Below are 15,938 nucleotides of genomic sequence, written 5' to 3'. Positions count from 1 at the left end.
CTTGTGTGACTTTTGGCTGCGTGTCTCAAGTAGATAAACTTATTGAGTCTTAGCAATACTCTACAGTGCAGTTCTGTTCTCTCTACTGATCATGTGTGGGTTCAGTCTCCTTGACAGGACATCATGGCAAGGATAACGTTAAGATAAATTCTCTTAATTGTCTCCCTGAAATCCCACAATCCATGTCCTTTCTTCTTTTTAGGAATTTGAAGTCTGTTTTGAATCAAAAGAGAGGAGGAGGAGGAGGAGAAGAGCTGGTTTTTATATGCAGACTTTCTCTACCACTTAAGGAAGAGTCAAACTGGTTTACAATCCCCTTCCCTTCCCCTCCCCACAACAGACACCCTGTGAGGTAGGTGGGGCTGAGAGAGTGTGACTAGGCCAAGGTCACCCAGCTAGTTCCATGTGTAGGAGCGGGGAAACAAATCCAGTTCACCAGATTAGCCTCCACTGCTCATGTGGAGGTGTGGGGAATCAAACCCAGTTCTCCAGATTAGAGTCCACTTCTCCAAACCATTGCTCTTAACCACTACACCACGCTGGCTCTCAGTGGAGGAAACCTGGTGTTGCCTGGTAGTTATAAGAGGTACTCAACTGCTTTTACTCCTGAAGTCATTGGGGAATACATTCTGTTCAGCAGCCCAAAGATATTTTCTCCCATATCTCTCAAATCCAGGCTACCAAAATAATGGGTCAAGAAAAGTATGGGATATCAGAAGGGCCAAGGGCATAGACTCTCAGAAGGATGTGAGCCCAGAAGAGGGGAGGGGGGAGAATTGGCCCTCTGAGTACACCGAGACCAATGGCGAGAAGACAATCAAATTCTGTTAAGACCAGAAACATGCAACAATCATATACAATCATTTGTTTCTCTTATGCTGGGTGTGGCAGCATCTGTGGTAGTAGCTGCCAGGCACCTAGAAAAGCTGCTGGATGTCCCAAGGAACATTGGGGACAGCCAGGCGTGCATCGAAAGGGGATGTACGAAAATGAAGGACAAGACTGCCCCTTGGGAACAATGGGAGATGATGGAATGCCCATTAGATATAGTGGGATCCAGGAATTCCAACTGACTTGCACGGGCTCTATTGAAATACATTAATGCACACAAAAGTTACAAAGAATGCAAAATGGATGTAGACTGATGGTTTCTGGGCACAGATAGATGGCTCTGGTACAGCAATAACAATCCCCAGAATGGAAGAATTGCCATTCCAGTCCCAAAATACTTCCGCTCCATTGAGGAGGCTCTTGGGGGAATCTGTTGGGTGGGGCTGCATGCCACCACAGTCCACCTCAGTGGCCCTCTCTCCTCTGCATCTGCTGGAGAGAGTCACGGGGGCACCCCAGAATGCCCTTGGCAACATGGCTAGGCTGCTAGGAGGAGCCCCCACAAGTGAGCTGTGGAGACACTTGGCTGGGGGAACACTCCTTGTCAACTCCAAGTGCCCCTATCTTGCTAACTGCAGCCTTCACATGATATGATAGGCCAAGGGCCTGGTTGGGGTCACTGCTGGTGGGAGAAAGCTGGGGTCCCTTGCCAACTCAGTCAGCTGCCCAGTTACTGTTAGCCAGGGCTCAGTTCCTTTAAGGTGTGGAGGAGTGCTGGGGAGACAGCGCATCCGTGTCCCCGCCCCTTCCCACCCATCGGCTGTGACATGCACAAGGCTGGGTTCCTGGACCTGCCGGCCCATAATTGGTTCTGTCTGCCCCAGCCCTGCTGGTGCTCCTTGTGGCCTGTATGGGACGCAATAGTGTGGTTCCTGGGGATGGTGATGTTCTCTGACCCTGCTTCTCAGACTTTTGTCTATCTACCAGTCTCTACCAGAACCCTTTAGGGAGTGGGCTAGCGGTGCCATTATTAGACCAGCAGCCAGCCGCTGCAGCACAGGTGGCCCTTAGGATAGCACTGGCTGTCAAGGAAAAATGGGGGGGAACCTTCTCACCCCCCACAAATCTCAATGTAAATCTAAGTACCGTATTTGCCATTTGTAGAGCAGGATCCATTAAACCAAAGATTTCTTCATTGTAACTGGATTCCAAACTGATTATGTCATCAATTACATCATCCATCTGTAAAAGCAGGTAAAGCAGGGAAGAAATGAGTTAGATTGTGTAATTAGTCTTTTTCAGGCATTACATTTGGGCATCTAACTGTCTGTACCAGGAGCATGCACTTCTTGTGACATTCTTGATACAGGCAGTTGCCATTTGGTGTGAATATGGCACCAAATGTATTCAGAGCTGAAAATAAGTATGGTGCTCTATTTCATTCGAATAGTATTTTCAAAGCCAAAAATACATGTCATGCCCCATTCAGACAAAATGGAGACTCAGGAGGACTGTGGGGAGCCGGCGACCCTGGTACAGTCAATTGGATACGCTCAAACATAATGCATGAAAAAAGACTATAAATCAACACATATGTAGAGAAGACAATACGCCCAGACCTTTACACATTCCTCTTGTCGCTTAGCAGCACTGAGTACTACATAATTCAGGGGACAGATTCAGTAAGAAGAAGAGTTGTTTTTTAAATGCCGACTTTCTCTACCACTTAAGGGAGAATCAAACCGGCTTACAATCACCTTCCCTTCCCCACCCCCACAACAGACACCCTGTGAGATAGGTGAGGCTCAGAGAGCTGTGACTAGCCCAAGGTCAACCAGCTGATTCCATGTGTAGGAGTTGGGAAACCAACCCGGTTCACCAGATTAGTGTCCGCTGGTCATGTGGAGGAGTGGGGAATCAAACCCGATTCTCCAGATTAGTGTCCACCGCTGCAAACCACCGCTCTAACCACTACACCATGCTGGCTCTCCGACGGCAACTATGGCATCGAGTTCTGCTTCAAGAGCACATGTATTGTTTTGTATTGTGATATGATGGCGAGCCCCCTATGCTAGGAACACCCCATGTTTTCATCTCTGCCATACGAATATCCACTCCCAAGCCTTCAGATCTGTGTGTGCTCACACAGAAATCCTCCCACACACCCAGTGCTTTACTATACAGGTTGAGAATCCCTTATCCAGACATCCACTATCCAGACTGATCCGAAAACTGGACCTTTCATGCCGGCATACAGGCATTATTCACAGGCCCTCAGCAGTGCCACTGATGGTTCAATGTATACAAAATTATTTAAAAATATATTGTTTAAAATTACATTCAGGCTATGTGTATAAAGTATACATAAAACATATATAAAACATAAATAGACTTTGTGTTTAGACTTGGGTTCCAAAATATGGAAAGATCCAATATACGGACCACTTTTGGTCCCAAGCAGTCCGGATAAGGAATATTCAACCTGTAGCACTAAAACAGAAGCATGGAACAAATTCCATACTCCAGTAGAGAAGATGTAGTTTGGAAAAGCTTGCAAGGGTGAAGATTCCCTGTGTTAGTATCTCAGTTCTCTACATTTGGAGAGCAGATAAGCAGGACACTGGAATCAGGCACGGCAATTACCACTGAATGGTGTGCTGAAACAGTGTGTATTTTCACGACAAATGGCCCAAGTAGGTACACTCTCATAGCATGTTCCCACTATAGATTTAAACCAATTTCAAACCAATTTAGCTGCCAACCAAGGAAGTCTGATCAGCCCATCTGTGAATAGGTTGGATATTGCTAACAAAGAATTATCAAAACTACAGTTTCCATGATTCAGGGGAGAAGGGCATGATAGTTAAAAACAGAGAGGATTTTATTTAAATCAAATCGATTTAAATCACTACTCAGTAAGACTAGATTTAAGTCATGGTTTTCTACATTCTGCTGACATTATAGGTTTTTTCCTTCAAGGACAGAATAATCTGATAAATCTCAGGCTACACACAGAGATCCCAAGACGTGTGGGGTATTCTGCTCAAAAGGTTTCATTTTCATTTTTACTGCTTGCCCCTCCCTCCTCATATATCACTCCTTGTGCAGATCTATTCCACTCTAAACAATCTTTTATTAATTGAACTCCTTGAAACTTAGCACTTAAGGGGTAAGGGGTAGTAGTAGTATAATTTATTGCGGTCCTTGACCAGTATAGGGGTAAGGGGTTGATTCTGTGTACATAGATTTGCAAAGGAGCAGTGGGATTAAGGTCTTTTTCTCTGTATGTTTATTTTATAACATTTTTGCTGTGAAGAAGAGGCATGTTATCTCTGCAGACACAAAGTCACAGTTTTGAGAACGGCAAAACCACGAATCTGTGATAATATCTTCTAGACAGAAAAATTGCCCAAAATAGTCTTACAGAAACCTGTGAATGGATTAATGGAATTCATTTACCAAAAAATTTAAACATTGCATGGATATACAGCCACATGCTACATAATTAAAAACTAATCCTTATTTCATGATGAATAACCTTTGGACTATAATGTATCTTAAATAGAAAACTATCTTTAGATAGATTTTTCTTCAAAAAGTATTTTTTTTAAATCTGATTTAAATTAAAATATCTGATTTAAATTTTAAAATATCTGATTTTTTAAAATCATTGATTTTTATCCACCCTGGTTAAAACTGGAAGACAAATATTTCCTCACTGAAGTCCCAAAGGCTACTAGTTTGTATTAAATATTCCAAAAACAATTTTACTGAAGACAGGGGGAAGATGGAATTTGATCAGTGGAAAATATAGCTTTACATTTTTTGAAACCTCGCACTTCACCAAATTGGTGAATGGCGTTGCCTTTATAAACACATGTAAACTGTTATCCCTAACACACTACACTGAAAGGACATCAACCTATTCAGATATCTTTTGATCAAGTTAAACATAACTGAGTCACCCAAATCCAAAGGCTTTACCTGCTTATGGAGCTCCAGTATGCATGTGGAGGACCCGTATATTCAGTGCATATCCCAGTCGTACAATGGAAGGGATGTCTCCACTTCCAAATAACCAATGCACATGTGGAATTGTTAGCAGGGTACTCTTCGGGATTTGTTTATTTAAGCCCTAGTCTGAACATTCCAATATTTAAGCTGCTGACAACACTTGCCTTCTTCAGACATCTCCACAGTTTTTTTTTTTTACCTGATTGCTTGTCTTTTCACCCACACTGTTTCCACACTTATTTCCTCTGCACTTCTGTAGGAACGATGCCAGATTTTAAGTCTAAAGTTAGTTAACATCCAGTTCTCTGTATTATGACACAGGGCAATCGTAAGCACATGACCTTATATTGGTGTAAATCGCTTAGGATTGCACTGTTAAACCCTATACCTAAAACCTATACTCTGGAAGATCCATGAACAGAGGGGTTTTCAGTTGAATACCTAAACACCTAATGTATGAAACAGCCCTGAGAATATTCCAGAAATAAGCATGGTATCTGTGTTCACAAGGGAGATTGTGTACCGTCTCTTGCTAAAATGAAAATCAGGAACTTTTACTTTTGTGAGAGGCAGTACCTGCATGCAGGATGCTCGAGAATGTGTATTCAGTGCTTGGCATTCCGTCTCTGCCCTGTTGCTTTGCTCTTCATATTTATAAAAACCCTGTAAATATATATAAAAAAGGAGAAATGGCTAAAGCAAGAGAAGTGGTCAAGGGGTCACACATAGAATGAACCTTTATGCACACACTGATTAATGACAGAGCTAGCAAAACTTTGACTTTCCAACTATGGAAGATCATTAAATACATAATCAATCAATCAATTAAATACAAAAAGGTGCTATCACAGTGGGAGCAATTTTACTGTTCAGGGATAGTTTAACTCCAGAACTCATTGCTGGACGTAGCAAAATAAAGTCTCGATCACTTCCAGAATTCACATCAGACTAAACACATTGTACCCACTTCTGAGGGAGATCAAGGGATTGTTCTCCTTTTGTTTTTGAAACAGGCTATGCATGATTGGGCAAAGAGGCATATACAACCTCCCCCCGCCCCAATCGTATATGAAGGACATACTTTTTTGTGTCCTGTTCTCCTTTAAAATTCATGTGAACGGAGAATCTGTTTGGCCCAGTATTTGTATGCGCTTCAAACTATTCTGTGCAACAGTAATCACATGCACAAGCTTCATAATCAGTGTGGCATTTAAAAAAAATGATATATATGTTCTTGAGTACAACACACTTGACTGAAAACCAGTTCAAAGAGTATTTCAAGTTTGGCAGTACCTCTTCTTCAAACAGTAGGTTCATGACTGACCCATCTTCTATACACAATGGCTTTCTAAGCCAAATGCAACATAGTGTTAACATGTCATAAATTAATTGATTTGCAACAGTCCTTACATCTTCAAATGTTACTAATAAAACCGTTAATGTGATTTCATGCTCGGTGCTCATTTTTCATCCACTTTGCTCCCTTTCTCCTTATTGTGCTTACTGATTCCTTCTAGTCTGGAGTCAAGAATCACCAATACTATGAATGTGCATATTCTACTAGCATGTGATGGCTTAACCACACAGCAATACCAAATGTAACAGGCACGTTGGACCCAACTGGCTTCCATGGACATTGAGCCACCTGTGTGCTAGATGCACTAAATTGCAACGTGATGGTGCTATAGCATTTGCAAATTATCTTGTCAAAACCCCAAATCTTCTTTTGAAATATTAAACCAAAAACTATCCAAACAGTTTAAGCTGGAGCAAAAGAAAATATGCATAACAAAAGATAAGAGTTTGTAATATATACTCAAGGGAGCTGAACTGGCTGTGACTTTCTGGGAAAGAGATGTTGAGGTTTTGTGGGTAGAGGCCATGAAAGAGCCAAGTCCCATGTGGGGGATTATTCGGAAAGGGACTGTGAATAAACTGGCCAGTAGTGTAATATCAGCTATGCATCCACATCTGGAATAAGATCTACAGTTGTCGTGTCCCCATCTCAGAAAGCATAGCCCAGAACCAGAAAAGGTGCTGAAAGGGGCAACCAGCATGGCCAATAGACTGAAGAGCTTTTCCTATGAAGGTATGGCAAAGCAATTGAGAATTCTTTTAAAAAGGACAACTAAGGCAGGTGAGATGTAATGGGTTTATACAATTACTTAAGGTGTGGAGAGAGCGAGGGTATTCTCTCCCCCCCCCCCCACCAATTTCTCATAATTTTAAAACTCAGGTTTATCCAATGAAGCCGACTGGCAGTACATCAAAGACAACAAAAGTACTTCTTCACACCATGTTTAATTATCTGATGGATTTGCTGCCACAAGAAGTGATGACAGATGCAGGCTTATATGGTTTTGAAAAAAGCAGTAGACAATATCCATGGAGGATAAGGCTAGCAGAGGCTCTATCAGCCATAAGGGCTTGCTAAAACCTTCATGCTCAAAGGCAGTATACCTCTAAATATTATTTGTTACAGAACAAGGAAAGACCTGTTGCCTTCATACCATCCTTGTGATCTTCCCTGAGACATCTGTCCAGCCACTGCTGGAAATAAGATGCTGGCATTGCTCAGCCAGATCACTGATCTGCGGTCTGGTCCAACAGAACTACTCTTTAGAGTCCATGTTATTGATGCTTCTCAATATGGCAATTGCAAAATGCCGTGGTGGGATGAGAAGAAGAAGAAGAATTGGCTTTTATACCCTGCTTTTCTCTGCCTTTAAGGAGTCTCAAAATGGCTTACAATCACCTTTCCTTCCCCTTTCCACAAAAGACACCTTGTGAGGTAGGTGGGGTTCAGAGAGTTCTGAGAGAGCTGGCTTCATGTGGAAGAGTGGGGAATCAAACCCGGTTCTCCAAATTCTCATCCACCACTCTTAACCACTACACCACGCTGAGAAAACCAATGTCACACAACTCCACACTGAGTCATAATAATATTAGCCTGGAAAGTCATAGCAAAGAAACAAAAGGGGTTTTGTGCTCCAAAATGTCAGTTGCAACTCTCTCACTGCATATACCAACGGAGTACTAAAAAAGAAGAGAGAGCTAAATAATCTCACTAAACGAGTGTACAGATTAAAAACAACAACAATGCAAAAATCTCATATTTAAATGGATGGTTTCAGCTATTCATTCACACCCCCACCCCAATGAGCTGTATCATAAGTAGGTTGGTTTGTAAAGGCAAGAGCCTATGCCATGAATGAACCTGGCTGGATAACTATCTGCACATTTGGACAATGACATGATGCACCGCACAGATCGTCACCTTTGGTCTTACCTCTTTTTCACAGTTGGAGTTAAGAGTAAGCATGGCCATTGGGCTATTTGGTGCGCTGCTTCCTGTGCCTGGTGGCATAACGTGATCGCCTGGCTGGTTTGGGCACGGTAAACTCAGAGCCTGGTTGGCGTGCTTGTTGGCCAACGTGGTGGAGAGGTACTGCTTGACTTGTTGGCGTTGGGCTTGTTGGATGTGGTACTTGGTAGGGTTTTCCAGGTGAGTCTGCACCTGAAAATACATGAAGTAGTGGCAAGCTATTAGTTTCCCTTCATTCAGCACTTCTTTGGGCACATATATCTGTATAGCTTTAACGGTTTATTTGAGAATTGGTTTTTTTAAGTTGATGTCACTGTCTCTCATACAACGTACGGATGAATGCAATTTGTCAAGTTGACCATTTGGAAGTTCAGACAAAAGGTAACATGCTTTTTAAAAAGCACCAGCGTTTATCATAGACGGAACGCTACAAATTCAGCTTAAGTTATGAGAAATCATAGTCAAAATGAAGAAACACTTTCCCCATAAAATCCTTGAACATTTGATTAAGTCAGCATAACTGATATGAAGGTGTGCTTAAACACCGGTGCGGCAAATGGCAGGACAAAGAACACAAGAAATATTTAAAATCATTAACTGATCGCGTTATGATCTAAAACCAAATATGCAATCTAAGCAAGCCTAAAATTTAAACCATCACATCCAATGTTTAAGAATACATTTGGTTCTTAGCAGCTATAGATTTATCTCTGAAACGGGGCTCTGTTTAATTCACCCAGTTAGCTTGGTCTTCATCTGTGTAACAAACTAAAGCATTAACCTTACAACAGGCTCTTCATTCCATTAATAACTAAACTGCATTTAAGTAGCACCTCTTTTTATATGTACTGCTAAAGAAGAAAGACTATATAATAGCATAATGAGCTAGTACACATAGTTCTGCAGGCAGAGCCCTACTAAAGTCAGTGGATTTAAGGGAGTTGTAAAGACACGCAGTATCATAGGCATTCAATACCAAGAACAATTTTTTAAAAAAATAGAAATATTGCACTATGTGGCAAGTGAGGGCAAGAGAACTCACCTGGTAATGATTATATTCAAGCATTTCCAGCATGGCATTTATATATTCCAAGCAATGCCAGAGAATCACTTCGGCAGCTGTTTATTTTCTGATAATCCAGTTCAAAGGCTCAGGCATAGAAGCACCATAAACAAGTTATCCTCAAAATGGCACAAGAAACTTGGGTATAATGGCCTTGGTTTCTAATAAGCTAACCCAATTAGTTATGCATATAGAGAAACAAACAGAAGGCGCTTTTTTGGGAAGCTATGCAAGTTTAGCCTGAAAATTTGGGTATTAAATTTTTTTCCATGGCTTTGACGTCATGCTTTTTTCATAAACATAAAAGGGCTTTTGAAAGTGATGGGTTATCAAAGTCAGATTGATGGTTTGCTCAAGGCCAATTCGCTATTCAGCTTTCGTTCCAGTCATACTAGCAGACAATGGGATTTTTCTTCAGCGGTACGGTTACTTGCTTTATGTCCACTGCTCAGATAACGTTGCAGAAATAAAAATGCGAAGCAAGTTTGTTCAACATGCACGCTCCTTCTGGAGAATGCTGCAACCTCCTGATAAGATGGTGCTGGTCCTCTCTGAACTTCAAGATTCTCACAATGGCTTGTTGTGTTCAAAGCATGGCTGTGCATTGTATTCTGCACAGAACAGCAATTGTTTGCTACGTACACAGTTTCACCTTACAATGAAGGATGATTGGGCCATTTGCCAGAGCTATAGTTTGTCTTTGGCCTCAGATGGATCTTGCACTACTCAAATAAAAGAGGCCCAATGTGCAAGTTGTGTGTGTAAAGTGCTGTCAAGTCACAGCTGACTTATGGCAACCAGGTAGGGTTTTCAAGGCAAGAGACTAACAGAGGTGGTTTACCATTGCCTGCCTCTGCATAGCGACCCTGCTATTCCTTGATGGTCTCCCATCCAAGTACTAACCAGGGCCAACTCTGCATAGCTTCTGAGATCTCACAAGATCAAGGCCATTTCCGCACCATTCACTTATACCAAATTATCCTTGTGGTCAATCTGTGAGGTTTGGCTGCGTATTCAAAATTCCTGTCTACACATCGCCTCTTTTGCCATTGTATTTGTTCTACCGGAGAATGTTTTTACCCTGTCCGCACTTTCCTGGAAAAGTATGATGTGTTCTTTTTTTTCTGGACCATCCAGGTCAGGGAACATGCAAGTTACAATGTATATATTTGTAGCACTGTTCTCAAAAGGCTTGGAAACCAGTCCATGAGCCACCTCTCCGTTGAACAAACCTCAACCAGGTCGTAAGTTAACAATTAAGCCAAATCGTAGATCCCCATTGTCACATTATAATCACTACTGTCCCAGAGCCATGTGGTTTCAGGCAACAGGAACTACAAAACCTGTAGATTTCTATACTCTCAAATCAACATCCTGTGTAAGACAACCTTGATACCCTTGGAGCAAATAAGCAAGCCATAAGATTATCAAGTACACAGAAAATATATCTAATGTTGGATAACTCAATCCTTTGCAAAGTATCTTTGTCCTAAGATAAAGGAAGCATCATGCATAATGGCTGGGAAAGCTAGTGTGTCCATACTTTTGGTGGGGGGAATGATGTTAAAAGTAAGACAATTGTGAAACACTTTTTCATGTTTTTTGGCAACTTCATGAGAACTTGGTGCTGCACTCACCTACACATTATAAGAAGCTGTTCACTACAATTAGCTGCAAGGTATTCAGCTATTTATCTGAAATGTTTATATCCCACTCTCCCAATAGGCTCAAACTAACTGCCAAGTGTAAAATCAGGTGAAAGGCATCACAATAAAGTATTACAACTATAACTGTAGCCGATTATGAAACAATAAGATCACCCACAACAACATTACACCAACATTACAATTATAATTCAGTTCTAATAGTTTTTTTTAAAAAAAACATCGCATTATTTTTAATCACATTAAAACAAACTCAGCATTTTAAGTGGAATATACAAATTGTATAAAATTCATCAATATATACGAGCCTCTGTTAGCTTTCCATCTGTTGAACCGTTTGTTTCCAGGTACCAATTTTTAGTGGGTTTTCTTTTTAAATAAGCCCTTACTCTCATACAGAATGTATTTTGAGATGCGTGTTTCCATTTGAGTTCCCATTTAAAAAAAAAATAGGGTCAAATCCAGATGTACTTTTTTGATTTCTCATCACGAAGGGCAATGGGGAAATAGTAGCTGCTAATTTATGGCAATATGACCAATTCTGTAATGAGGTAATTGTCCCCGCTATAGTGTATTTGTTTCTCAGTTTTTCTTTAACCTTACCCATGCATCTAATGGAATGTTGACATAGCTTTGCTCCATATAAAAATCAGTGAAGATATCCCCTTAAGGATATCCCTTCTACTAACCAAGATAATCAAAGTGCATGATAATAAACTCATATATTGAGAAAGGTGCCTTCAGACCTCCTGCCTTCAGACTTCCTGTTTTGTGCAGTAGTTAAATTTAATCTTGGATTCTTATTATTCCAAATAAAGCTATCAAAGTTTATAATTATTGTAGTTCCTTATCTTTGAATCAGACTAGAACATTGGTGAACAAGTAAACATTTCTTTAATAGTAAACAAGTAAATCATCTATGGCAGTTTGATTAATTAATTCTGCTGAGAAATATCTAATTTTGATCCAATTGCTATTTTTGTTTTCATCTAAGAAATCAACAAGGTAAAATTATGATTAAAAAGATCACTTTATGTTTAGATACAGAGATTCCAAGATATTTGATTTGGGGGGTACCCTTAATTTGGCTACACAGGGAGCATGTGCTTAGATCTTCTTTCCCAATCATGAAGAATAATGCTTCTGTCTTTTCCATGTTTAATTTGTAGCCAAATACTAACCCAAATTTTTCTATTTGTTTTAATATCAAATCTTTTTTTAAAAAAAAACCCTCATCCTCATATAGATTCACTTTATAATAATATCCCTTTATCATTTTCACCCCTTGAATCTGTTCTGATTGCTTTAATATTAAAGCAAACAACTCAATTGCTCATGCAAATAGCAGGGCTGTAAGAGGACAACCCTGTCTAATTCCTATTTTAATCTCTACAGGTGCAGACAAACTGTGCAATCCTGGGGGGGGGAGCTGTACAGCAGCTGGCATGACCCTGTGCTGGCATCTGTGCCCCCTTACCATGGCGCAAAGTGGCACAGAAACTGGTGCAGGGAAAATATGCTACTGCCAGAGAGCTACAGAGCTGCATAATCCACTGCCGGCCTTGCCACGCTGGCAGGGAAATCCTGGCAGGGAAAGTCCATGCCAGCATGGGGGGGGAGCTTTCCCGGGAATGCCCCTTTGCGCTGCAGCATTGCCACACAACCAAAATAACTGGCGTAACCCCTTTAAGCGCTATGAAGAATTTTCTGATATTTTATATTTTCAATCTTTTAAAAAAATTATTTTGCAACCGGGAAAACTTCTAGCTGCCACATATCCACCCCCCTTCAGGAATGGGCTGTCCATGTTGTGAATAGTAGGGCCACACTAAAATAGTTCCATCTATTTGGTAAAGTAACCACCAAAGCCATTTTTAAATGTTCCAACAAATATTTGCTCTCCATATTTTAAAAGGCTTTTTCAACATCCAGAAAGAAAAAGATAGCCTGTTATCTTCTTCCTTGACATAGTCCAATAAATTCAACCCTTTCCTAATTTTATTTGTTAATTGATGATTTAGGGGGAAATCCTGTTTGATCTTGCAAAATACATTTGGAGATAACTTTTAATTGAAATGCCAAAATAATTGTTAAAATTTTGTAGCAATAATTTAATAGACTAAGAGATCTATGTGAGTTAGTTAATTGTGGATCCTTTCCAGATTTAGTAATGATAATAAGCCTACTTTCTGTCCAGTATCTCGGGAACTGCTTTGTCCTGTAAATATTGTTGATTGCTCTTAGTAAATTCAGTTCTAATAGTTAACTTTTAAACACAATAGTCCAAACATATCTAGGACCTGTCGTGGGTCTTGAGATGCTCAGGAAAAAGGTGGGTTTATAAATAGTCTGAATAAATAAAGCTTTCCAGAATATCCATGTTTTATAAGCTTCCAGGATAGATAGATGGGAGGACATCTGACATATAGCTTCAAGGAGGCTTTTCAATATTAATGGGACAGTCATTTTAAAAGCCCAGTTTTAACCAAGGTCAGCAGAACTGCCTGTGGTAAAGGGATGCTTAGGCTCTAAGCATGCTCATGGGTTTATTCCAGGAGATATGGCCCTTTAGGGATAGATGGATAGTTTTCTAAACAAAGGTCTTTTTCCTTAGTTGTATTCATGCCTGAGCTTTCCTCTACCACAGGGAGCTTTCTGGTGACACAAGAGAGATTCTTCTACCAATGAATGAGAACCTTGCAAAAGTGGAACTGATTTTGAGGAGCTTCTAGCACAAGGTAAAGACCCCCCCACACAAGCTTTTCTTGAAGTACCCCTACATTCCTCTGATATGCCCCTCACTCACAGATATTTTAGGGCAACTGGATTTTATACCTATTTGGCTGTTTGTGAAACATTTTACAATAATTATATTTGTTTTAGCTACTTTTAATTAAAGGGATGCACGTTTTTATAAAACATTTTGAAAAGTTCTGTCAACTTATGTCATCCGAAACAAGAGTGTAGCATTTGGGTAGTGTTGAGGGAAATCCAATATTTTCTTCTCATATTTTAAACACTGGATTTCTTAATTTGTAATCAACGAATCAACTAAAACTCATTAATTTAATAAGTTGGTAACGCATGAGAGCCAGCATGGTGTAGTGGTTAAGAGCGGTGGTTAGGAGCGGCAGACTCTAATCTGGTGAACAGGGTTGGTTTCCCTGCTCCTACACATGAAGCCAGCTGGGTGACCCTGGGCTAGTCACAGCTCTCTTAGAGCTCTCTCAGCCCCACCAACCTCACAGGGTGCCTATTGTGGGGAGGAGAAGGGAAGGTGATTGTAAGCCGGTTTGATTCTTCCTTAAGTGGTAGAGAAAGTCGGTATATAAAAACCAACCCTTCTTCTTCAATTAAGCCTGCATACATTTGTATATGAATAAGGACCTCAGAGTTGGATCCTGTGGATCCATACCACTAGCAGAGAAGCTCTTCTTCAGTGCAAAGAGCCTTCCCTTTCTTGCAAGAGGCTCTCTCGCTCATGATTCTGCTCCCTTCTATGAGCTTACATTCAACTATACCCTTAAGTATACTACTCTCAACAACGCACGCTTCTGACAACTTAAGAAGCTGTGTGACTCCACGGGGGACCCTGGAGAGCTTGCAAGAACAAGTCTCTCTTCAGCAGTAGATGTTTGTAACTTTATGATTCGTTAGCATTATTCTACTCCAAAAAAATATGTGCTCTGCTTGCTGGAGTTATCTAAAATGTGCTGATAATATTATTGTGTTTTCTGGCTTTCTTTGCATAATTCATTGCTATTTTTACTTGTCCACTTTATTCAATGTTTTAGAGCAATGAAATTCTCTGGAAGGTCATAAGCAGAACTTTGACTTCTTCAACCAGAGAATGCATGTTTAGGGTAGTCGTTGATCTTGCCCATTTTTAGGATGGCTCCTGCAGAAGACCCTTCTCAGACAAGTTCCTAGGTTCAATCCCTGGAATCTCTAGTTAAAAGATAGTAGGTGATGTGAAAGACCTGTGCCGGGAGAGCTGCTGCCAGTCTCGTAGACAATACTGACTTTGTGTATAGTGGCTAGGTTATACTCTGTTTCATTGCTGGATGGTATGCCAATAAAGGTATTGAAATTGAAATTGAATTGAATACTGACTTTGATGGACTCGGTAGAAGGCAGCTTCATTTGATTTCAGCAGTTAACTGGTCCTCATCCAACTCATTACCACAAATAGGTTCATGACTCAGCCAAAAAGGAGAAATCAGAGTTGGGTTTCATAAGCATACTGATGACACCTTCCTCCAGAATCCTTGCAAACTTCTCCCAGTATAAGTGTAAAACAGCATAAGGGACAAGATGGAGCCTAGCAGGATTCTGCAATAACAATTATCACTCCACAAAACAATCACTGTTATTTGTATTTTCTGCAGCTTCTGCCCTTTTATTATTATTTTAATTTGTTAATTTAGGAAGAGCCATATTAGAGTTGTATTCGTATAATAAACCCCATTTAATAACACAAATGAGTAAGGATGCCTGAATGCCATTTATTTAGAGCCTAGAATTTGAGTCATGTCAATGAGGAATTTGTTTTTAAACAATTCTTTACAATTCTTTAATTTTTTTTAAAAAGTTTTATAGTGCCAGAAGCACAGACCTATTTATAACTAAGCCCCTCTTTTAAAATCAGCATGTGATGCCCTGCCTCTACATTGTATAAAAAAACTGGATGACCCCATTTAAGAAAATGAAGATAAACTTTATATACACTTATACAGAAAAAAGTGGCGGGAAAGAAATCGTGCTATTAAGGCCTGTCAAGTCTAACTGTGCAATCCTAAAGTGGGGGGGGGGCAAGCTCAATAGGAGCCAGTGTGACCCTGCGCCAACGTCCGTGCCACTTTACCATGGTGCAAAGTGGCATGGACGCTGGCGCAGGGGCAAACACGCCAGGGAGCCACGGAGCTGCATATGCGTCCGTCACACTAAGCGATAGGGACCCCAAGGCTACATTGTCAGGGGCAAGATTTGTTTCAGTCCTTATATCCCTCCAACACTATATATATGCTGCTCAAGATCAACT

General features: G+C 40.6%; 1 protein-coding gene across 4 annotated transcripts in view; it reads right to left on the bottom strand.

The window, feature by feature from the left end:
• Window positions 1-15,938, bottom strand: part of MITF (melanocyte inducing transcription factor) — a 54,121-nt gene that overhangs the window by 13,513 nt on the left and 24,670 nt on the right. For 2 of the 4 annotated variants that reach the window (XM_056849421.1, XM_056849429.1), the window contains exons 2-4: window positions 8,135-8,362; window positions 5,422-5,508; window positions 1,978-2,073 (exon numbers count right to left, since the gene is read on the bottom strand). In XM_056849421.1, the coding sequence (XP_056705399.1) occupies window positions 1,978-2,073; window positions 5,422-5,508; window positions 8,135-8,362 (411 nt within the window). Of the gene's footprint in view, window positions 1-1,977; window positions 2,074-5,421; window positions 5,509-8,134; window positions 8,363-9,212; window positions 9,348-15,938 lie in introns of those variants that run through there. The other 2 variants (XM_056849402.1, XM_056849412.1) reach the window with 2 other exon arrangements.

Source organism: Euleptes europaea, chromosome 1, assembly GCF_029931775.1.
Source record: "Euleptes europaea isolate rEulEur1 chromosome 1, rEulEur1.hap1, whole genome shotgun sequence".
Lineage (NCBI taxonomy): Eukaryota > Metazoa > Chordata > Lepidosauria > Squamata > Sphaerodactylidae > Euleptes > Euleptes europaea.
The sequence above is the reverse complement of the archived record's forward strand: the minus strand, read 5'-3'. Positions and strand labels throughout refer to the sequence as shown.